At 55.7% G+C, this 21068-nt stretch overlaps 8 protein-coding genes across 8 annotated transcripts; 4 read left to right on the top strand and 4 right to left on the bottom strand.

Annotated features, from left to right (window-relative positions):
- Positions 1-326: 326 nt before the first annotated feature.
- On the bottom strand, positions 327-1186 carry LTHEOB_6936 (uncharacterized protein; the record flags this gene model as incomplete). Its single annotated transcript, XM_035516246.1, has 2 exons — positions 327-512; positions 704-1186. The coding sequence occupies 2 exons, from the start codon at positions 1184-1186 to the stop codon at positions 327-329; spliced, it is 669 nt and encodes a 222-aa protein (XP_035371903.1).
- A 790-nt stretch (positions 1187-1976) lies between these two features.
- LTHEOB_6935 (Proline-rich transmembrane protein 2) lies at positions 1977-2720 on the bottom strand (the record flags this gene model as incomplete). The annotated part of the gene is made up of 2 exons (XM_035516245.1): positions 1977-2574; positions 2623-2720. The coding sequence occupies 2 exons, from the start codon at positions 2718-2720 to the stop codon at positions 1977-1979; spliced, it is 696 nt and encodes a 231-aa protein (XP_035371902.1).
- A 926-nt stretch (positions 2721-3646) lies between these two features.
- On the top strand, positions 3647-4917 carry LTHEOB_6934 (Lactoylglutathione lyase protein; the record flags this gene model as incomplete). The annotated part of the gene is made up of 5 exons (XM_035516244.1): positions 3647-3786; positions 3839-4229; positions 4284-4358; positions 4410-4803; positions 4853-4917. The coding sequence occupies 5 exons, from the start codon at positions 3647-3649 to the stop codon at positions 4915-4917; spliced, it is 1065 nt and encodes a 354-aa protein (XP_035371901.1).
- Positions 4918-5858: 941 nt separating this feature from the next.
- Positions 5859-7888, top strand: LTHEOB_6933 (D-3-phosphoglycerate dehydrogenase; the record flags this gene model as incomplete). The annotated part of the gene is made up of 4 exons (XM_035516243.1): positions 5859-6128; positions 6183-6273; positions 6321-6449; positions 6498-7888. 4 exons carry the CDS (start codon positions 5859-5861, stop codon positions 7886-7888), a joined length of 1881 nt encoding a protein of 626 aa, XP_035371900.1.
- A 459-nt stretch (positions 7889-8347) lies between these two features.
- LTHEOB_6932 (Oxidoreductase) lies at positions 8348-10591 on the bottom strand (the record flags this gene model as incomplete). The annotated part of the gene is made up of 2 exons (XM_035516242.1): positions 8348-9858; positions 10075-10591. 2 exons carry the CDS (start codon positions 10589-10591, stop codon positions 8348-8350), a joined length of 2028 nt encoding a protein of 675 aa, XP_035371899.1.
- Positions 10592-12856: 2265 nt separating this feature from the next.
- LTHEOB_6931 (Marvel domain-containing protein 2) lies at positions 12857-13696 on the top strand (the record flags this gene model as incomplete). The annotated part of the gene is made up of 3 exons (XM_035516241.1): positions 12857-13018; positions 13073-13332; positions 13387-13696. 3 exons carry the CDS (start codon positions 12857-12859, stop codon positions 13694-13696), a joined length of 732 nt encoding a protein of 243 aa, XP_035371898.1.
- Positions 13697-14438: 742 nt separating this feature from the next.
- Positions 14439-16178, top strand: LTHEOB_6930 (P-loop containing nucleoside triphosphate hydrolase; the record flags this gene model as incomplete). The annotated part of the gene is made up of 1 exon (XM_035516240.1): positions 14439-16178. The coding sequence occupies one exon, from the start codon at positions 14439-14441 to the stop codon at positions 16176-16178; it is 1740 nt and encodes a 579-aa protein (XP_035371897.1).
- A 1747-nt stretch (positions 16179-17925) lies between these two features.
- Positions 17926-20615, bottom strand: LTHEOB_6929 (Zinc finger PHD-type protein; the record flags this gene model as incomplete). Its single annotated transcript, XM_035516238.1, has 3 exons — positions 17926-19905; positions 19966-20522; positions 20609-20615. The coding sequence occupies 3 exons, from the start codon at positions 20613-20615 to the stop codon at positions 17926-17928; spliced, it is 2544 nt and encodes an 847-aa protein (XP_035371896.1).
- Positions 20616-21068: the final 453 nt, after the last annotated feature.

Here is a 21068-nt window from a genome sequence, read left to right as displayed (position 1 = left end):
GAGACGATGGAATGAGAAATGGACTTTGGGTTCCTTCATAGAAGCGATTATTGTGCTGCACTTCAACGTGGTTTCGGCTCGAGAACTTAGTGACACATTGGAGACTTATCGATGACACGACGTTGACACGAGCCTGACGCATGACACAGCCATATATATGCTCATTTCGATGCCAACCCCCCAAGAACGCCATCATGCAGACGCCTTGACATCTTCACAACTAAAACTCATGTCGGCCCCTCTTTTTTTTTGTCATCAGGCTAAGTATGCTACATTGCAATTCCCATCTCAGCCCTCTCCAGACGACACATCAACACTCACTGAGATCAGTGAACACCACCACCACCAGTCTTACCGCCGCCGTGCTTCGCCGGGCTGCCCCTGCTGCTCGTCCTAGCCCTCGAGCTGGCCTCTCCCGATTCGGACGGGCTGCGGTCAGGCCCGCTCTGCTTGGGATCCTTGGTCGCGCTGACGTCGCGGTTACCGGGGCTGACGTTCAGAGGGTTGGGTCCCTAATTTATAGCAAGAGAAGAACGGTAAGGGTTAGCCAATTGCTCTCTCTTTCTCTCTCAAGTCTCGCATCTTCTCTGCGTTCGCGAGGGGGGTGATGATGATGCAAATCGCACGCATGCCATCTCTTCCATCCACTCCATCCGCTATCCCCCGTCATCAGAAAGCAAAAAAACAAAAAAACACCACAAACCTGAGAAGACGACGACTGCTGTTGCTTTTGCTGATGGCGCCTCACCTCACCACTCTCTCTCTCCGCACTGCCGACCTCTTCCTCAGGCCTCGTCTTGTTCGGATTGAACGCCGCGTCGTTCATGTGTGCGGCCGCGTCGTCCGAGCCCGTCTTGCTGTACTCGGTGCTCGTCGGGTTGAGGCGGTCGCGCTCCATGTGGTCTTCTTTCGTGGAGCCGAGGAGCGTGCGCGAGAAGTGCAGGGAACGCGTACTAGTACTCGTAGTCGTGGTCGACGTCATGGTAGAAGAAGCAGAAGTAGTAGAAGAGTTCATGGCGGCGGTGGATGCGGTAGATGCGCGGATGGTGGCGATGCGCGTGGCGCGCGGGCAGGTGGCGCGGAGGCGGTAGGGCATGGTGGTGGTGGTGGTGGAGTATGGTTTTGCGGCGGCGCTGAGGAGTGCGCGGCGGCTGATGATGGTGGTGGAGGTGGTGGGGTGCAGCATGGTTGCGGCTGGGCTGGGGGGCTGTCTTAATAATGGATGGGAATTGAGGGAGACGGCTCCGGATTCTGCAGTCTTTCCCTGTGCAATGGCAGGATGGGAGATCTTTGGTAGGATCTGACAAGGGAGGATGCAGGCGGCTTTGATTTGCCGGTCAGAAAAGAGGGGGAATGGGAGGGGAGGGGCGGCCTGTCAGCTGGTACGCCGCCTTGTGTGGTGCTGAGTTGCCGAATGAGAAGGCGATACGTTTGTGGTAGGGGGAGCAATGGGGTGTGGGTGGCCTCGATGGCGATTGCAGGACCTTGATAAATGAAGTGAGAAATGTAACGAGAGGGGCGTAGGCGGGAGAGCTATGAAAGAGTGTCGTATGTGTACACATGACGTCATAACGATGTCGATACATTTCTCGCGTGCTGCTGCTCGTACATTAGCGGGCAGGGATCTGAGCTCTCGGACCATTGAGATCACAGACATAGCTAATCAGGATCTGCTTTAACCAGAAAAAGAAGCGGAAGTATACAATGTCTCTAGCTACATGAGCAGATGCAATTGAAAATTGATGCATGATGCCGCTGAAATGCTCGAGTGCAACGGATAAAGCTGGGAGGCGGAAAAATATAAAGTCCCGAAGCTACCGCGAACAAGAAAAAGCACCAGACCGGGATATCCAAAGAAATGCTTGAATCAAAACGCCTTGCGTCAAGAAGTAATGCCGCTGCATGCTAGCTCGCTTCTCCCAAGCTCCTTGCCAAACGGTAAAGATCCGTAACCGAGAAGGAATTAAAAAAGTGTTTTATGGGAAGCTCACGTCGTCAGGCATGACGAAGCCTTTCCTCTCAAAGTCCTGTCGGATGAACCTAGTCATGGCGTCCAGCTTCTTGCGCTGGATATGGAGAGCACCGAGCTTCATGTCCTTTTCCCTCTGGCTCATGGTGCTGTCAGCGATGGAGGCAGTAGATGGAGCTTCAGGCGAGCCAACAAGATCCGCCCCTTGGCCGGATGCTTCAGAAGACTGCGATGGCTCAATGACGCCGTCGTGGCGGCCGCCGGAAAGTCCAGCGATTTCGGTGGGGTAGCGAGGGCCACCCTGAGTTTCAGGAGTAATCTTGAACGTCTGCTTGCGTCCAGGGGGAACGCCACCAACCAGGACGAGTAGCAACTTCTGTTGAATGGCGCGGACGATCAGGTTGTTGTTGTCGAACTCGATGGTTAGAGTTTCCAGTGGCTGGGGTGGCGCGGAAGAGCCTTCGTGATCTGCGTCATGTGCCCCTGAGTGGATGTTGAGCTCATGTTCTTTCCAGGCCATGGAAATCAGAGCGGCCTGGTCTCTAAGCTCTTTGATGTTGGCGGGGGTTGAGTAGGCAAGCAGAGTTCCATTTGGCGACATCACGCTGCAATCACATTAGCGCGGCGCTAGAGGCGTACACGCTGGCACTCACAACATGCGCGGATACAGCCTCGCATCCACGTTCTTGGCCAGCAGGTCGCTGAGCCTCTTGACGTTAAGCATGATGGGCGACTTGCTTGGTCTGGACATTGGGGAAGAATCAGCACGGAGTCCCGGGGCAGCGCAAACGACGCAAGCAGTATGGCGGATCAGCAGATGCGTGCAGGGACTGGAGTGGAGCCAAGAGGGCGGAAAACAATGTGACACAGCGGGCTGCGGCCTTAAGTGAGGTGGCACAGCACGGCAGCCGAAAGTTCAGAAACGTGACGCGCAAGAGGAAGGCGGGAAAACAAGGCCAAGGGAGAAAGCGGACGCGGCAAACACTTACAGACTGGGATCGAGCGGGTGGCTGGAAGCAGCAGGCGGATAAGGCGCGGGTGAAGCTGATAGGTAGGCAAGCGAGAGGCGGCTCAGGCGGTGGTGTTCTCCGCGGTGGTCTAGGTCGTGTTGCTCAGCGAGTCGAGTCCGTCAGCGATAGGCGAAAGAGGCGTCAACATCAGAGGGCGGGTCTTGGGTCGGCTGCAGGTGCGAGGCGGCGTGGTGATTTGCACAAGGGATCGGAGCATGGTGGAATTGGTCAGGACTCGGCGCGGCACTTCACTTGGAGGGCGGCCATGGCTGTCGTGTCGAGGTTGATAGGCCAAAGCTTGGGGTTCACGAGGTTATCGCTCGGGCGCTAAAAGCGGCCTAAGCGAATCCTTATCACGTGGCTTGGGCAGCCTCACCAGCCCTCAAGGTGTCCAGCAGAGCAGCTAAAACCAGCCGTGAACCGCTGCAGGGTCGTGGCGGTGTTGCATTCAATTTTCACCGCGCTTCGTGAACACTAACTTTCTCACCACCATGTGCAGCCCTCAACGTGGTGCCTGCGCCTCGGGATTAGCGCGGACAAGCGGCGCGGCGATGGCGGGGGCAGGGAGGGGCAATCGCGCCCACGTCATTATCGAGCAGCGAATGCAAATGCCGATTACTTATTGCTCTGCTGCTTTGCGATCGTGATTCTGCCTGCAACCCCGCCAATGCTCACAACCCCACGTCTCTTCCTGCGCGCATTCAAGCAGTCTCGTCCTCTATACACCACCAAATCGTCCCACGCTTTCGTCAAGGCATTCGCGACAATGGCGACCGATCCGAGCAAGTACAAGCTGAACCATTCCATGTGCGTCGCCAAAATTCCACGTCTGCGCCGCCCATGCTGAATGCTGCTGCAGGATCCGGGTCAAGGACCCCAAGCGATCAGTCCAGTTCTACGAGTTCCTGGGCATGAAGCTCATCAACAAGCTCGAGAACCCCGATGCGAAGTTCGACCTCTACTTCCTCGCATACGACAGCCCCAAGGCTGCATCGCACGGCAACCACTGGACCGACCGCGAGGGTATCGTCGAATTGACCCACAACTACGGCACCGAGAACGACCCCGATTACAAGATCACCAACGGCAACACCGAGCCCCACAAGGGTTTTGGTCATCTCTGCATTTCGGTTGACAACCTCCAGGCTGCTTGCCAGAGGCTTGAGGATGCGGGATACAAGTTCCAGAAGAAGTTGACAGACGGGCGCATGAGGCACATTGCCTTCGTGCTTGATCCTGACGGATACTGGGTGCGGGGCTGCACCGGCAATATTACATGGCAAATGGCTAATGAGCGGATATAGGTTGAGGTAATTGGTCAGCAGCCGCTGGAAGCGACCGAGAACATCAAGGAGACCAACGTCGAGACATACCGCATGGTAAGTGATTTCCAAGTTTGCAAACACTTTCATTCTGACAATTATCTGCAGAACCACACTATGATCCGTGTCAAGGATCCCAAGAAGTCGCTTGCCTTCTACCAGGATGTCATGGGCATGAAGCTCATGCGCGTTTCGGAGAACAAGGAGGCAAAGTTCAATCTTTACTTCCTCGCCTATGGACCGCCTGCTCCTGAGAATTCTCCCGAGGGCGTTAGCCCTATTGCTGACCGTGAGGGTATCCTGGAGCTGACCTGGAACTACGGCACGGAAGATGACGCGGACTTCAAGTATCACAACGGAAACGACCAGCCCCAGGGCTTTGGTCACATTTGCATTGTTGTCGACGATCTTGAAGCCGCCTGTGCTCGGTTTGAGGAGAAGGGCGTCAACTGGAAGAAGAGGCTGACTGATGGCCGCATGAAGAACATTGCTTTCATCCTTGGTGAGTCCAGAGACTTTTCAAGTGGTAATCAGGACTGACAGAACGATAGATGAGGACAATTATTGGATTGAAGTCGTACAGAACGAGAAGCTGAAGCAGAGGGCGAACTGGTAAGCTTGGTGTTGAGCCGGAAGGGTTTGTAGGTGGACAGGAGACTTAGCGAGCCTGAAACGGGATCACAAAACGACAGACACGACCAAACTAATAGAACATTGTCCACTATGACAGCGGCCTTTCAGCGCTATCCTTGAGTTAATTGTGTTCGCGTCTGTTAGGAACTTACTAGTTCGGTAAGTGTCCTATAATGGAACCATTCGGGGGGAGATGAAGCGTTCGTCCGGACACGTTTGTTCATATAAGAAAGAGCCAAACCGATATGCATGAACGCTTTATCTCCCCTTCTTTGTATGCATTTCAAAGACTTGGTGGTGTTGGTGGTGACTCCCCCAGATGCAACGGCGCATAGCAAGCACGGCGTTCAACGCACCCTACCACTTTACCCGGCCACGTTTTGCTTTTGCATTTAGGCCCGACGTTGCCTATGCAAGTGTACAATTGCATTGGATAAGAGCACCTGCGGCTATCTCCTATCCGCTGCGTTGTATGTCAGTGGCGACATGGATGTACTACAGAAATCTGACAACAGGGTGCTAAAAAGGCTCCTCTTTGGCCAGGGGAAATCTGCGCAGCATCTGCAATAAAGAAAGCGTGACGTGTTGGTGGCAGAGCCGTGGGGGGACGGCATGACTGGTGGCTTTCAGCAACCAGTAGCGTCCTGCAGAGGCGTGGGGTAGCGGGAGCGGGGTAAGGAGCTGTACCGTATCTGGTAAGCACGTCTGCAAACAACCCTCCGTCAGGTCCGGCGAAGTTTGATGTGCAGCAAGCTCTCTCAGCTGATTCCCAGGGGCGGCCGCTGATGACTGGACATTCTTCTCAAAAGGACGCAGGGCCTCCGATATACGGTTTAAGAATCTAGAACCCAGTGTCCTTCCTCTACCCATTCTCTTCATTGTTCTTCAGATACACTCCGACTGATCAGGCATTAGCTTGTGAAGATGCCTATCCCAGTGATGTCCTCCAATGGCGCGGAGACGCCCCGCCCGAAGGTCCTAATCCCAGAAAAGGTCTCTCCGGATGGACTGGCGCTACTTCGAGAGAACTTCGAAGTCCATGAACGCAAAGGATTGTCTCCGGATCAGCTCAAAGAGGTTATTCCGGACTACGAGGCTTTGATCGTCCGCTCGGAGACGAAAGTGACAGCGGATCTGCTGTCAGCTGCAACAAAGCTCAAGGTTGTTGCTAGGGCTGGCGTTGGTGTTGATAATGTATTTTGGCCCCTGAACTTGACTGTTTCTCAACATTTCTAAGCTTTATACTAGGTTGACGTCGAAACCGCGACGAAGCGCGGTGTCATTGTTGTCAACAGCCCTAGTGGCAACATTGGTGCTGCTGCGGAACACACCGTCGCCTGTACGTATTACCTGATTGCTGCACCCAATTTGCTGACATACATGCAGTGATGATGGCTGTAGCTCGAAACATTGGAGATGCTTGTGCAAGCCTCAAGTCCGGCAAATGGGAACGCAGCAGACTCGTTGGCGTCGAAATGAAGGGAAAGACTCTTGCCATCGTTGGAGCCGGAAAGGGTAAGCCACCAGCTATGTGAGATGAACGTCTGTCTGACACCAACTTAGTCGGCATCACCGTTGCCCGGATCGCCAATGGCATGGGCATGAACGTCATAGCCTACGACCCCTACGCCAACCCTCAGATAGCCGCAGCAGCATCAGTCGAACTCAAAGACAGTCTCGACGAGCTTCTAACAGCCGCAGACTTCTTCACCATCCACACGCCCCTCATCGCCTCAACCAGAGGCATGATCGGCAAGAACGAGCTCTCCAAAATGAAGCCGACCGCCCGCCTCCTCAACGTCGCCCGCGGCGGCGTCATCGACGAAGCGGCCCTCCTCTCCGCCCTCGAAGCCGGCACCGTCGCCGGCGCCGGCATCGACGTCTTCACATCGGAACCCCCCGCGCCCGACTCTCCCGCCGCGCGCCTCATCTCGCACCCCAAAGTCGTCGCAACCCCCCACCTCGGCGCGTCGACGGTCGAGGCGCAAGAAAACGTCTCCATCGACGTGTGCCAGCAAGTCGTGGCGATCCTGTCGGGCGAGCTGCCGCGCAGCGCCGTCAACGCGCCGCTCATCCTGCCCGACGAGTACCGCACGCTGCAGCCCTTCGTCAGCCTGGTCGAGAAGATGGGGTCGCTGTACACGCAGCACTACAGCGCGGCGCAGCGCCGCTCCCCCTCCGCCTTCCGCACCACCTTCGACCTCACCTACCACGGCCACCTCGCCGAGCTCAACACCACCAAACCCCTCTTCGCGGCGCTGATCAAGGGCCTCCTCGCGCCCATCAGCGAACTGCCGCCCGGCGCGGGTGGCCCGAATGTTAATATTGTTAATGCTGAGCTCGTCGCGAAGGAGCGTGGCATCCTCGTCAACGAAAGGCGCGCTCGCGCTGATGATGATGAGGGCGAGGGCGGGTCGGGCTTCGCGAGCAGCGTGACGTTGCGTGCGCGTCCGTCCCGTGGTGCGTCGGGGGCGCGGGGCGTAAGGCCGAGCTTCACGCGGAGCAACACTGGTGGTGGGCGACCGAATCTGGAGGGAGGCCCGGTGGGTGGAGCGGGAGGAGAGATGGCGATGAATGATGATGATCAGGTTATTCAGGGGTTCGTGTCGGCGAATACGCCGCATATTTCGCGGCTGGATCGCTTCGCGACGGCGGCGAACTTCGTGCCCAAGGGGACGATGCTGATCTGTCGGAACTTTGATAGTTGTGGGAAGATTGGGTTCGTGGGGAATAAGCTCGGAGCGGCGGGGGTGAATATCTCGAGCATGATTGTGGCGCCGTTGGTGCAGCAGACGACGACGGGTGGAACAACCGAGGAGGAGGGGGGGAAGGGCGAGGAGGCGGCGAGTGAGGCGTTGATGATTTTGGGGGTGGATGGCCCGGTGACGGAGGAGGTGGTGAAGAGTTTGATTGGGGGTGAGGGTGTGTTGGAGGCGAGTGTTGTGACGTTTTGATGTTGAAGTTGGTGTTTCGGTTCCATTTGGGGGTGAAAGTTTCTGGTGGTCGGTGAGTGGGGTTTGATCGAGGCAGGATTTGGTGAAGTTATCAGAATGTGGAAGTCGGGTGATGGACTAACGGAATTTGACAGGAGAATCTCGTGGTCTTTCAACAAGCATCGCTAGCATGATCAGGAAAATGGAGCAATTGAACCTGGAGCCTACGGATGATAGATGTGCTGTTCTGCACTCTGATTAAGAACGGTGGGCTATTCTTACACGTTCAAGTGAAGGATGAGTTTGAAGTTAACTTTATACCTTGAATATCTACAAGAGCATTTGGACGTAGATTGAAACTATTCATAGAAACATTTTGCTGTAAACACCTTTACAACTCACCAACACGGAGTTTCACCAAGTTTTCCAAACGTATTTTCATCAAACCCAACCGAACAGATGAACTCTCACCCTCTCTCCTTAAAAGTTAAAGCTTTCAGACACGATCTCCCCCCTCCCCTCCAACCACGCCACCACCTGCTTATGCAACGCCGTTCCCGCACACAAATACCACTTCTCGCTCTCCACCGTCCTTAGACTTTCTTCCGTCATCCTCATCCCATCCGCCACCAGCAGAACGCCCGACTCCTTGAGCGCCTCCACAGCCTCATCCTCTCCCTCACCACCACCACCACCACCACCCCTCCCAGTGAGGAACAGGTGCGCCACCATTCCCGGCCACCGCCTTAACACCTCCACCGCCAGCGCCGCATCCGCCCGCTTCAGCGTCCAAAACAGCGCGACGCGCCGCGGGTCCAGTACATCATTGCCATTACCATGGCGCGGCGCAGCGAGCTCGGCCAACAGCGGCGTGATGCCGACGCCGCCGGCGATGAAGGGCGTCAGTCCTTTTACCGGCGCAATGGACGATGACGAAACGGGAGGAGAAGGAGACGTAGGCACCGCTGGGACCGGCCTGACCCTAAACTCGCCGCCGCCGAAGCCGCGGATAGGAAGTTCCAGACCACCGCCCGTCGCGCGTTCGGGCGACGACGCGAAGAGCAGGCCCGTGACGGGGCCGTGGCGGCGGATGGTGATGGCGAAGGCGGTCGACGGGGGGACGACACCTTCGTCTGGTTGCGCGTCGTCCCAGCCCGACGCCCAAGTGACGGTGAAAGTGCGCACAAAGTCGTCGTTCAAGCTCGCCGGATCGTCGTCGCGCATGTGGCTATATCCCATATCCAGCTCGCCCGCCGCATCCAGCGCGACCCACTGCCCCGGCAGCACGCGTGTCGGCGTGCTCAGCGCGAACGTGAAGCGCGCAACTGACGGCGTAATACCCTCCTTCTTCGCCAGCTTCGCCGTCACCTCACCACCACCACCTTTCTTCCTCTCCGTCTCCGACAACAGGTTCCCCTCAGCCGCGAGCAGCCGCACGGGCGGGTTATACGGCGACTTCCCCAGATCGTCCGCATTCTCGCTCGCAGCATTCCCGACGCCCATGGCCGGCGCGCCACGGAAAGCGAGGCCAGCCCGCACGAGGCGCGCGGCGGTGAGGGTGATGGCGACGGCGAGGTTGGAGCGCGGCAGCAGCGCGGCGGCGTCCTTGCCTGCGTAGATGCGCGTCGTGCCCGTCACGTAGAGCACGTCGCCCGTCTCGAAGTCGGGGAAGCAGAGGCCGGCGCGCGGGTTGGCGTGCAGGTTGCCGAGGGTTTGGTAGAGGCGGTTGCCGGAGTACTCGGGGTAGACGAGCGTGGTGGGGGCGTCGGGGTCGCTGGAGGAAGAGGGGATGATGCGGACGAAGCCGGTGGGGCCGCCGCGGTGGTTGACGTCCATGTCGTGGGTGCCGTTGTTGCTGGAGATGAAGAAGAGGTCGCATTTGGCGATGAGGGCGCGAGCGGCGGGGGTGAGGTTGGGAGAGGTGGAGAGGAGTTCGGGGTGGGGTGTTGTGGGGGTGATTGTTCTGGAGTTGAGGTATTTTGGACAGTTGCCTGGTCGTGTTGTTAGTCTAAGATGTCTTCTAGGGTGCGGTGAAGAAGAAGGTGAAGAGCCGCAGCCAAGAATGTAGTGACTGTATAGCAATAGTGAGAGTGAAAAAAAAAAAAAGAGAGATGCCCGGGTTGGAAGTTGAAATTCAGTAATGCTCATAACAGGAGTCGAGAGTGCCCGGGTGGATTGTCTAAGACAGAAAGAAAACATCCACTCACCAAGGCTCTGCTCCACCTTCACCACCAACTGCATCTCCCCCGCCCCATCATCATCACCACCTTCACCTTCACCCTCCTCTCCACCACCCCTCCCCAAACTCGCCACAACCATCCTCCCATAAACCTTCACCCTCTTCCTCGTCACCAAATCAAACGGCAACCCCGCCACCATCCTTCCCCTGCTTCCTTCATCCCTCACGACCTCCCCCTCCGTCTTCCCATCCACCAGCGCCTGCGCCACCGGATCGAACTTCCGATCGACCGGCACCCGCACGCCGAAGACGCCGCCGCCCAACGGCTGCGCGAAGCCCGGCTCGCCGCCCCACAACGTAGCCCAAGGGCGACCCTCGGAATCGAGCGCGCCGAGGGCGATGGTGGGCGCGCGCACGAGCATGGTCGCGGCTTGCGGCGTCATGAAGGTGGATGTCGGGTTGTCCATGCTGTCGGAGGGGATGTGCAGGAGCGAGTGCATGGCGCGCTCGCCGGCGGACCAGGGCATGGCGAGGGAGATGGCCATTGTGGAGAATGGACAGAGACTCTTGGATGGGAATGGATAGAGACTCCTGGATGGAAAAAGGTTTTGGAGAAGTTTTACGGAGTGCGGGGGATGTAGAGGGCGTTCCGGGTGAAGGGAGACGATAAAGAGAAAGGTAGAGTAGGGGATTAGATAGTTATAACCTGTGGAGCCAGGCTCGCCGCTTCTCGAAGAGACTACATTGACAACGTGGCCGACAGGCGATGCCGAGGATGCCGTTGGCGGATGCCCGACGGTGAGTCGTTCTGCGGCATGATGATAAAGCAGACGTGGTGGTGCGGAAAGCGTCAGCCGCGCTTTGCCGCAAACCGCCTAGCATTTGCCATTGTTGTCCTGAATTGCGCCAGAGTCTTGGTCGCCTGTTGGTTTTGTTCTGTCATCATGTTTAGAAAGACTTCAGGTAAGCGCGGCCAGACTTTTCCGCGGGCGAACTTCAAGGGCACATGTGCAGGTGTGTTTGAAGCTGCCTGTCATCCTCGGACCTCTGGCCCTTGACTATTATCACGTGATTCATCGCATTAGATATCTCGTGCGGTTTGCCTTCGATCGTACAGCCTCCTGTCAAGACTCCGGCCTTCTGCTCTTGTATTTCAGTGCTCAAAAGTAAGATGCCGCCTGTTTTCTCATTCTTACTATTGTGTTGAATGGTGCAAATTGATGAAATTGCATATAAATGATCCCTTGAATGAGCAGCGAAATATTCGGATTAAATACACAATTCAACTAGGCACTGAAGACGAGTTGTGAGGCAGCTAGTCATCCAGAATGAGTTTATGTACTAGAGTAGAAGTCTGGTGTTTTGGAAAAAAAGAAACATGGTAATGAAACGTGGCAATGAGCATGAGTAACGAGGTTTGACACATTGAATCAGTTCACTCACTTATTAATTTTCATCCCACCAGCCGCATATTCTTACCCTTCAATTTCTTACTTCATTTCTCGTCTTCACGTACCCATTCATAAGAGGCCGACAAGGGTTCGTGGCTTGGTCGAGGCCGGACGCTGAATGCCTGTATAATGTTATGCTGTCTTTCGACATTCGTGCTGTTTGGACGGAAGCAAGGTATCTTCGGCCTCATACTCAAGAATGAAGACTGCTTGGAGCAGTTTGGTCATCCTACCGAGCTTCTGCCTCTCTACGCACGTACTCAGGGAACGGCCGTCGGAACCAGCAGCAACTGGATGTGGAACTTTGTCGTTGCCATGATCAAGCCGGTGGTTCTCAATCGACTTCAATGAAAAGCTTACCTGATCTTCTTTGCGACAAACACGATATCTGCTCCTTTGGTATACTTCCTCTACGGTACGTTGTACCGCCTATGGCTTTCTGACATTGGGGTATTGACGAGTGCGACTTTTAGCCGAAAAAACTGGTAATATGCGCCTCGAAGATGTTGACTTGATTTTTACTACTGGACGAAACCCCGTTGTTGTTGGGGAGGATAACGCTAAGATGAAGAAGGCTGGGGTGGAAGTTGGAGTTGTAGGCGAATCAGCGGTCATAAAAAACGTGGCGGTAGTCGAAACTGAGAACATTAACGAGTCAGCTTAAGCTGGGGCTTATATGCGGTCTTTCAGCTCTCGTACATAATTAGTACTGGAAACGGGTTAAAGATAGTTCAAAACTCAGCTGTAGAGGCACGCACACGAAGAAATTAGTATAATACGATAGGATGTAGGTTGTATTTCTATTAGATGCTACGATACGCGCCGTTAGGCGCCATTCGGGTTCGGGCTAGCCTATGGTAGGCGTCGGATGCAAACCGTGGTCTGACCCTTGGCATTAGCCATTGTTGTGCTGAGTCGCAAAAGAGTCCTGGTGGCCCGTTCGTTTTTCTGTCATCATATCAAGAACGATGTCGAGTAGGGACCCGTAAGCGCGGCCAGATTATTCGGCCGTCGAAGTTCCAGGGCATGTTTGTTGATGTGTTTGAAGCTGTCTGGGGCGACATCCCTTGCGGTTCCATCTCCGAAGGCGTTTCACGACGCATGGGGCCAAAACCTACGACCTTCGCCATTGGTTGAGGAAGCCACAAACCGATAGTCCGGCTGACAGGCGACACGGGACAGCTCCTGCAGTTAGACGCTGAAGCAGATATACAGCCGCTGCCGCGCTCTCTTCTTCAGCCTCCGCGCAACCTCCCTCTCTCATGCCTCTGGTGTATACAGCCTCTGGATAGGCCTTTGCACCACATAATCCTCCACCTGTCGTCACCACGTCGTCCTCTCGTTGAATCCACAATCAAAATGGCGCGCAGCAAGGTGCAGCCCACGCATTACCCGCGTATCCCTTTCCACTTTCTGCGCAGCGCGCAGCTTCTCGCAGCCACGGTCGTGACCTGTGTCATGATATTTTTCGTCGACCAACTCCACCACGACGGCTACCCCATCCCGTGGACCTTCCTCTTGGTACGTCTTGAGTGCTGACGGATCGCGTGTGCGACCACTGACGAGCTCGTGCAGCTCCTCACAGTCTCCGTTCTCACCATTCTCTTTCTGTCCATGACCCTCGTGCAGCATTGCTGCTGCGGATTGAATCCTCGGTTGAATTTATTCTTGAATGCCGGCCTTCTCGTGATATGGACTCTCGGCTTTGCATTGTTGTCGTGGTGGTCGGCGGGGACGATGGGCCACGTCTGCAACAAGGCTAACTGGCGCAACGACGACGGCATCATGATATGTCGCATCTACAAGGCCTTATTCGCCTTTTCGCTGCTTGGATTGTAATGACGCCTTACCTTAATTCGCATCGATTAGAGTGCTGACTGTGCTATTAGCGTATCAACAATCGCTGCCCTCCTCTTGGATGTCTACGTCTTCAAGCGATCAACGCATCGCGGAAAGTACAACCAGATGATGGATCCGGATGGGAAACGCGATGCATCCGCTGCGCAACAATCGCCGTGGTCCACCAACATTGAGGAAGCGTACACCGAGCAGAAACCTTTCAGAGATGAACCCGTGCCGAAGGCGCAAAAGAACGCAGGATATGCGGTCCCAGACGAGCAGTATACATACGACGACACCGGATACTATGGCGCCCATAACAACGGCGTGAACAGACACTATGACGGGCCGCTTCTTTGATTGGTTTTGGAAACATCCCGTAATCAAGCTTTGACAGCTCGGTAGTGGTTTTGGATGCGGATAGGAGATTGATGGCTGCAATTGCTGGTGTTTCTCTTTTTAATCGCTCCAAATAGCAGGGAGAGGGAAATTGATGGCTTGGAAGGAAGACAACGTCGCGAATCAATTTGTGATGAAGTGAAAACAAAGGTGACATTGGTCGGACCGTAAACTCACAAGTGGAGCCACAAGGCGTCGCTCGTGGCACGGGATGATCGACGCTCTGCGGGACCCTGAAAGATAACGCATTAAGGCCCCCATGGTCGCAATTGATCGAAAACTGGGGCAAATCAGCTCATAATTGTTGCTTTTTCCACGACATTCTTAGGAAAACGGCTTTTTGACGCGTTTCCGCGAGGGAAAGAGCATTGAGCAGGGATAAGCAGGGTAGGAAAGAGGCAGGGACCCCTCGCTTGTCGCGTCAGACAAACTTTCCATTTCGAAATCCACCCTCTAACCTTCCCACCCCGCTTTCTTTTCCCCGTTTTCGTGATACCCAGGATCCGTGCTCTAGTTGTCTCTCGTTTCTTTCGTCTTTGTCTCGTCGAAAGACGCCTGTAAGCCGTCAATTGGGGTGTGAGAAGGCCGTGCAGAAATTTCTTACACGTCCCATTCCGGTCACCGCGACGCGTCTTTCCAGCCTCATCCACGGAACGATAGCGCAAACATCGCTGGAGCAAACCCGATTCCCTATTAAGCCATCATGCCATCCTTCACTCGGAGCTCCAATTCTCCCAAACAGCCCGGATCCAGCGGCAGCCTCTTCAATTTCTCGCTCGGTGACTCGTCCAAAATGTCTAGCTTTGGCAGTAGCGATCTGCCCCTCCGCAACTCGGTCGCCGCTTCGGATAGAGCATCCACCATTCAAGGAGCCTCGACGCCCAAAGGAAGCGGCCACCACGGCATCGACCGCGTCGTGCGAGAGCTCACCCGCTACCTCGACCTCCTCAGACCGGGCAAGTCCTCACAGCAGGACGGCGACGAGACGACGGTATGTGGCCTGCACATCGAGGAGCTCCTCACAACGCCGCTCTTCTCGTGGTCCGTGAAGCTCGCACTGGCCGACGAGCGCAAGCGCGGCCACACGCCATCGTCGGCCCACTTCGACCAATTCGCGCTGCTCGGCCAGGAGCGTAACACGGCCGCTACCGTCGCCAACCGCGCCTCGGCGCACAACCCGGACGGCGTCGAGCCCATCTTCCTGAACACGAACGCCCCGTGGTCGGCCTTCCTGTGCGGCTCGCAGGGCTCGGGCAAGTCGCACACGCTATCCGTCATGCTTGAGGGCTGCTTGCTGCCAAACAAGGCGCTGGGCCGCCTTCCGGAGCCGCTGCAGGGCATCGTCTTCCATGCCGATGCATTGACGGCCGGTGGTGTGTGCGAGGCCGCGCACCTGTGTAGCGCTGGCGTTCCTGTCAACGTGCTCGTAAGCCCGAGCAACTACTGGCGCCTGCACCAGGCCTACAGCAAGATTGAGGATCCGAAGAGGTGCTTGAGGGTGAAGAGGATGAAGCTGAAGCCGAGACACCTGAACGTCGAGAGGATGCTAGCGCTCATGGCCTTCAACGAGAGCAGCGGGCGCGTGCCGCTATACATGGAGGTCATCAACAAGATCCTACGCGAAATGGCCACCTCCGCCCAGCAATCCTTCCAATTCGACTACAGGCACTTCATGCGCCTCCTCGACCAAGAGCGCCTCACGCCGGACCAAAAAGGCCCCATGAACCTCCGCCTCCAACTCCTCGAATCCTTCATGGACGTCGACAGCTCCGACGACAACGACGCTGACATGTTCTCGCCACCCGCCGGCACCCTCACCATCGTTGACCTCACCGACCCCTTCATCGACGCCTCGAGCGCCTGCACCCTCTTCGACATCTGCCTCGCCCTCTTCCTCGAAGACCCCAACACCAACCCCACCAAAACCGGCCCCTTCCACCCCTCCAACCCTCCCCCAATCGGCCGCGTCATCGCCCTCGACGAAGCCCACAAATACCTCTCCGCCACCTCTGCCGCCTCCGACCGCTTCACCGACTCCCTCCTCACCGCCATCCGCATCCAGCGCCACGCCGGCACCCGCATCATCGTCGCCACCCAGGAACCCACCGTCTCGCCCAAGCTCCTCGATCTCTGCTCGCTCACCCTCGTCCACCGCTTCTCCAGCCCCGCTTGGCTGGCTGCCCTGCGCGATCACCTGGCCGGGCTGTCGTCGGTGGCCGGGCGCAACGAGGAGGAGGTCAGGGCGTTGTTTGAGGAGATTGTCACGCTCGGAGTAGGGGAGGGGCTGCTGTTTGCGCCGAGTGCGATGGTGAGGGTTGTCGTGCCGCAGGGGGGTGCGAGGGGGGAGAAGAGGATTTTGAAGTTGGGGACGGAGTGTTTAAGGTTTAGGACCAGGCCGAGGGTGACGAGTGATGGGGGGAGGAGCGTGTTGGCGATTAGGTGAGGGGAAGAAGAGAGGGAGGAATAGGAGGAAGGAAGAACAAGAGTGTTTAAGATTGAGCGTTTCGCTGCGGAGTCTTTGGATGGGGAGGAGACATGAGACTGCGCGATGCCCTGTCTCTATATATATTTTGTTAGTTGATTTCGGACTTTGAGAGCGTTTGGGGATATGACCATGGCGTTTCACGCAGGCTTTGCGGATAAATGGGGGGAAATAAGGCTAGAGGTTTTGATGATACTTGAGAACTCATTAGATATCTTGGACAAATAGTTCTGTTAACGATTTCATGAAATACAAATTATTATAACATGCACTCCAAATTGACGGTACTACAGTCCCCTCTCACAGCCGATTCCTTTACTCTCTGCGCGTCGCCGGTGTCTGGTAGCTTTTGGGCGTGCCCCGATACCGCTTGATCCTTTCCTGCGTTGCTCATCTCCATGGATTTAGGATCCTCTGATCTGGAGGCGCGGCGTGGATTCTTTAGTGTGGCGGGTGCCGCGCCCTCTTCCATCTCCCTGGCGCGCGTCGCCGCCTGTTCGACGTACGCCTTTTCGGACAGTACCTCGATGCGCGATCCCTTGTTCTTCCAGAAGCGTGCATCTTTCTCGTGCCCCTTGGCTCTCGGTCCCTGTTAATAATTATACATATACGTCCGGACGATAGCTTTAACAACTACCCATTTGTTTTTTTTTCTTTTTGGAACAAAAGGAGGCATATTTACCCTCGAGGCTAGCCATCGGCTGCAGCACCCCTCTGTATGCCGAAACGTTTCTACCTACAAAACACGCAGACATTCACAGCATTTACAAAGAAAGATTCTTTTATCTCAGTTTTTTCGTAACCTACAGCAATTGTGAGGAATGAGAGAGAAAGAGGGGAATAAAAAAAAAGGAAGAAATTAAAGGAGAAAAGATCCACCATTCGCCCAGCTCAATGTTTGGAAGTTCCGAGGAAGCTGAACTATTCATACAACCAACCATCCCCACCACCCGCTTTTTTGGTCCCTTCATACATCCATCGTTCCCTTCATTTCAAAAAAAAAAAGAGAAAATAAAAGTTTCATCTCCGGCCATGTATTGTCGATCTGGTCCCCTCTTTTTCAGTTCCAAACCAAGAAACATGGTGAAGAACTCAGGAGAACTCGGAAAGCAAGGAGAGAGATCGAATGAAGGAAAAAGAAAAATTCTCCCTTGTTCTCCGATTTGAAGGCAACACAGACAGAAAGCTGCGTCCATGTGGTGATGATGAAGAAGAAGCAAGAAAACCGCCCGCAGACCTCATCTTTTCTTTGTGCTACTCCATCCCAGCAGAACGAAAGGAGAGAACAAAAAAAAAACCCTCATCCCTTTTTAATCCCTCGTTTGTACGCTGACATCATGTCAAGGAGTAGTTTATCCTGTGGTCTCCAGATCGACGTTGGAGACGTGTGACGCTTGTATATCCAGTTTTCTGCGTCTGGGAGGAGAAAAAGGAGACCTCGTGCACAAGTGCATGCATGCATCTCTGAAAACCTTGGATAAAAAGGGAAGACGTAACGGCCGCAGGGGCGTTGACGCTTTGCATGCAAAACAAGACGAGAGCGAGTTGAAGGGTATCCTAACGGATTTAACCAACGTTAGCGTCTTTTCATCGTCCGGCGTGCCCTAGGAAAATGGTGGTTGAGAGCAAAGCTCAGGAGAGATCTGCTGATCATGATGATGCTCTGCCTTCCTCATAACTCTGGCCGAAGAGAAAGAGAACCGATCCCTCAGTTCTGGTCCTTGGGCCTGTTCAGCTCCTGCATCAGGACCTGAAAGTTATCCCTTGCAGCCGGCACCGCTTCGAGCACGTGCTTCAATCCCACCAGCGAGTCCTCCTTCATTGCATCGCCCGAGTACTGCAGCATCGTCTTGACGACGGGTGCTTCGATGAACGGGCCGAGGATACGCGTGGCCATCTCTTGCAGATGACCCGAGATTTGCAGCGGGCTCTGCTGGCCCATTTGAGGCGGGTAAGGCTGCGGGGGTTGGGACTGCGGCGGGGAGACGTGAGGGGAGTAGCCTGCAGGCGGCGGCTGGTACTGTGGAGGGCCCCCGTAACCGGGCATGTGGTTTACGGGAGATGGACCGTGGGGTGGTTGCTGGGGGTGTTGCTGGTATGCACCGTGCATTTGTGGCGGGAAGGCGGCCGGGGGAGCTGGAGCGGTGGGAGTGGCTGCTGGAGTTACTTGGCTGATGCTCATGCCCATGCCGTTGTTTGCATTGAAGCCCGCGCCTGCGTCTACCTGTAGGGGCGTTCCTTGGGCAGAGTTCGGCTCGCTGGTCTTCACAACCAGCATGAGCAACAACGTGTTATCCGGACGGGGGACCTCGAGTGTAAGATTATTGAGCATCTCGATGCATGGAGGGAGCGTGCTAGTCCCAGCAGGAATAGGGATGAGGTAGACATCGCGGACCTTGTCGTGCCTCGAACCACCGATGACGCCCCACCTGCTCTTCGGGTAAAAGTAGTTGAAGACATTGTCGTATGTCGTCTTGCTTTCCTGATCTTCGGGGGTAAGGGCAAGGATAGCGACATCGTGGTAAATACTGCCCCGCATGCCTTGGATGTATTCTTCCGTCTTAGCCATATCAATACGGCCGTTGACTTCTGTAGGACGAGGAATAAGTTGGTCATATGGCATGAGCTGGCCCACATCGCCACCTCCGGAAAATCGTCCAACAACCTTGAATACGCCCTGGTTGGGCATGAAGATTTCTCCTCTCCACTTGATAGTCTCGTCCATCGGGAAGGACTGACCCTCATCATCATCGTCCTTCAAAAGACGATCTACGTCTGGATCCTCCTGGTTCACTGAAGGCTGAGTCTGTTGGAGTGAGCTCTGGCGGCGTCGATGCTGTTGCGAGAGCTTCCGTGCGGTACTTTCATTCGGGCTCTGAACCTTGGCCCAGACGGAGTTGACATCAAAGTTTGTCGTCGATTGTCTGCGAGGTCCTGTATCGACGTGAAGCGGACGCTGGCCTTCTCCGACGCCTTCGGGCAACTCTACACCTTGCATGGGGCTGCCTCCTCTCGATGTGGGAGAACGCATTTCTTTATCGGCTTGGCTCTCGCGGCGAACCGGAGGTGCATACGTTGGCTCCTCAGCTGCTGACGGCTCGTTGCCATCCTCGATGAACTCTTCGCCTTTGTGCGTCTTACGGATGCGGGTCGGGCCTCCCTCATTCACCAGAATGGATTGCTTTTCGGCTTGCTCCTTCAAAATGGTGTCTTGCCGCTTCTGCTCATCGTTTGCCATGTCTTCGGCAGACATAGTAGCGAGTTGCTCGGGGGAAACGGAGCCATGAAGCAGCTGGATTAGAAGAGGGTGGTTACGGGGGAGGTTGGCAATGATGTTTCTAAACTGTTGGGCATATGCAGTGGGTCCCGCCGGGTAATGTTTCAACATTGCAGCTTCGACGTCCATGGCAAGACGCGTGCCTAAAGAGTCCGGTGTCTCTCCATCAGGGATTTTGAAGTCTTGTTTTGAAGCTTCCTTGATGAGCCTGACGAAGTCGATCCGCAATTTGCTTGCCACCTTTTTGCGGTCTTCGGGGAGTTCCTCCATGCTTCCGGGCTGCGTAGGCGTGACCGGGACGGGCTCGTCAGATTTCTTCTGCTGCGTGCTCTTGCGGCGCTTAGGAATAGGATCTTCGCTGGCTTCGGACCGTCTCTTTACAGAGGGTGTGGCTTCCGTAGGGCTCTTAACCTAGATGAAACTGTTAGAGTTCAGTGGCGTCGTTTGATCGGAGATGTCTGGAAACCATACCTCAGCGTTGCCATTGGCACCAGTCTCTTCGGCCTCGGGCTTCTGCGGTGGCACAGGCGCAGGACTGGACTGCTGCTTCGGGCTGGCAATATCTCCTCCGGCAGCTGCGCGGATTTCGCTCTGGCGCGACTTCCTGCTGCTCTTCTTGCCCTTCTTAGACTTATTCTTCTTCTCTTCCAGTCTGACCTCCCAGATCTTGATTCCTTCCTTGAGCGCCTGCAATGTCTCCTGATGGCCATCCGGGTTGCACTGCTCGCACAGGTAGCTATCGGGCTGCTTCTTGGGATCCTCGGTCAGGCCCATGCAATCGTTGTGCTGCCAGGCATCGCAATTGTCGCAGCAGATCATCATCCTGCCGCCCTCGTCGTCGTCGTCGGAGCCGCATATGCAGCGGATGATGGCGTCGGCGTCGCCATTGTCCTCGGGCTCGGGTTCGGCCTCTTTCTTCGCGCTTTTCTTGGTGGCGGTCTTGCGTTTGGAGGGAACGGGCGTCTCGGGAAGGTCGCGGTCTTTGGTATGCTGGCCCTTGGTGGCTCTGCCGGATCTGCGAATCTCCTCTGAGGGCTGGTTAGCTGTGTCGTGGGGTGGGTGGTGTGAAAGCTGGTAGCGGCGGGCAGGGTCGCGCATGTGGTGGCGTGCTTACCAGCCATGGCGGAATTGAAGTTCACGCGTCACGGACAAGAAGTGCGTTCGGCGGCGTGTTGGATTGGGCTCAAGATGGGCTTCACAGGTTGCTACTATGGACTGATGATGCGAAGATGCTGCAGCCTGCGTAGAGGCACAAAATAACAAGACGGCTACGCGTCGCAGCTACGACGTCCGAATTCCTTCCTTCCCAACGTCGGAGGCGCGAGTGGACTCAGTCCAGAATGTTTGGTGGAGCGCTCGCGCGATGCGATCTGAGCGCGCCTCGCCAAGCCCTGCCAGCAGCGGAGTCGCGTGCGCGACCGGCTTCTGGATGCAGCTGTCGGTGGAAATTAGTAGAGAGAATGCCAGCAGCAGTATGCGACGGCGGTTGCAGGGGCGCGCGGGCGGTGCGGGCGCGTGTGGTGAGGTGAGGGTGGGATGTGCAGAATGTTGACGCGCGCTGGACTGAAGCTGCG

The sequence above is a fragment of the Lasiodiplodia theobromae genome (assembly GCF_012971845.1).
Source record: "Lasiodiplodia theobromae strain AM2As chromosome Unknown scaffold_20, whole genome shotgun sequence".
Taxonomy (NCBI): Eukaryota; Fungi; Ascomycota; class Dothideomycetes; order Botryosphaeriales; family Botryosphaeriaceae; genus Lasiodiplodia; species Lasiodiplodia theobromae.
The sequence above is the reverse complement of the archived record's forward strand: the minus strand, read 5'-3'. Positions and strand labels throughout refer to the sequence as shown.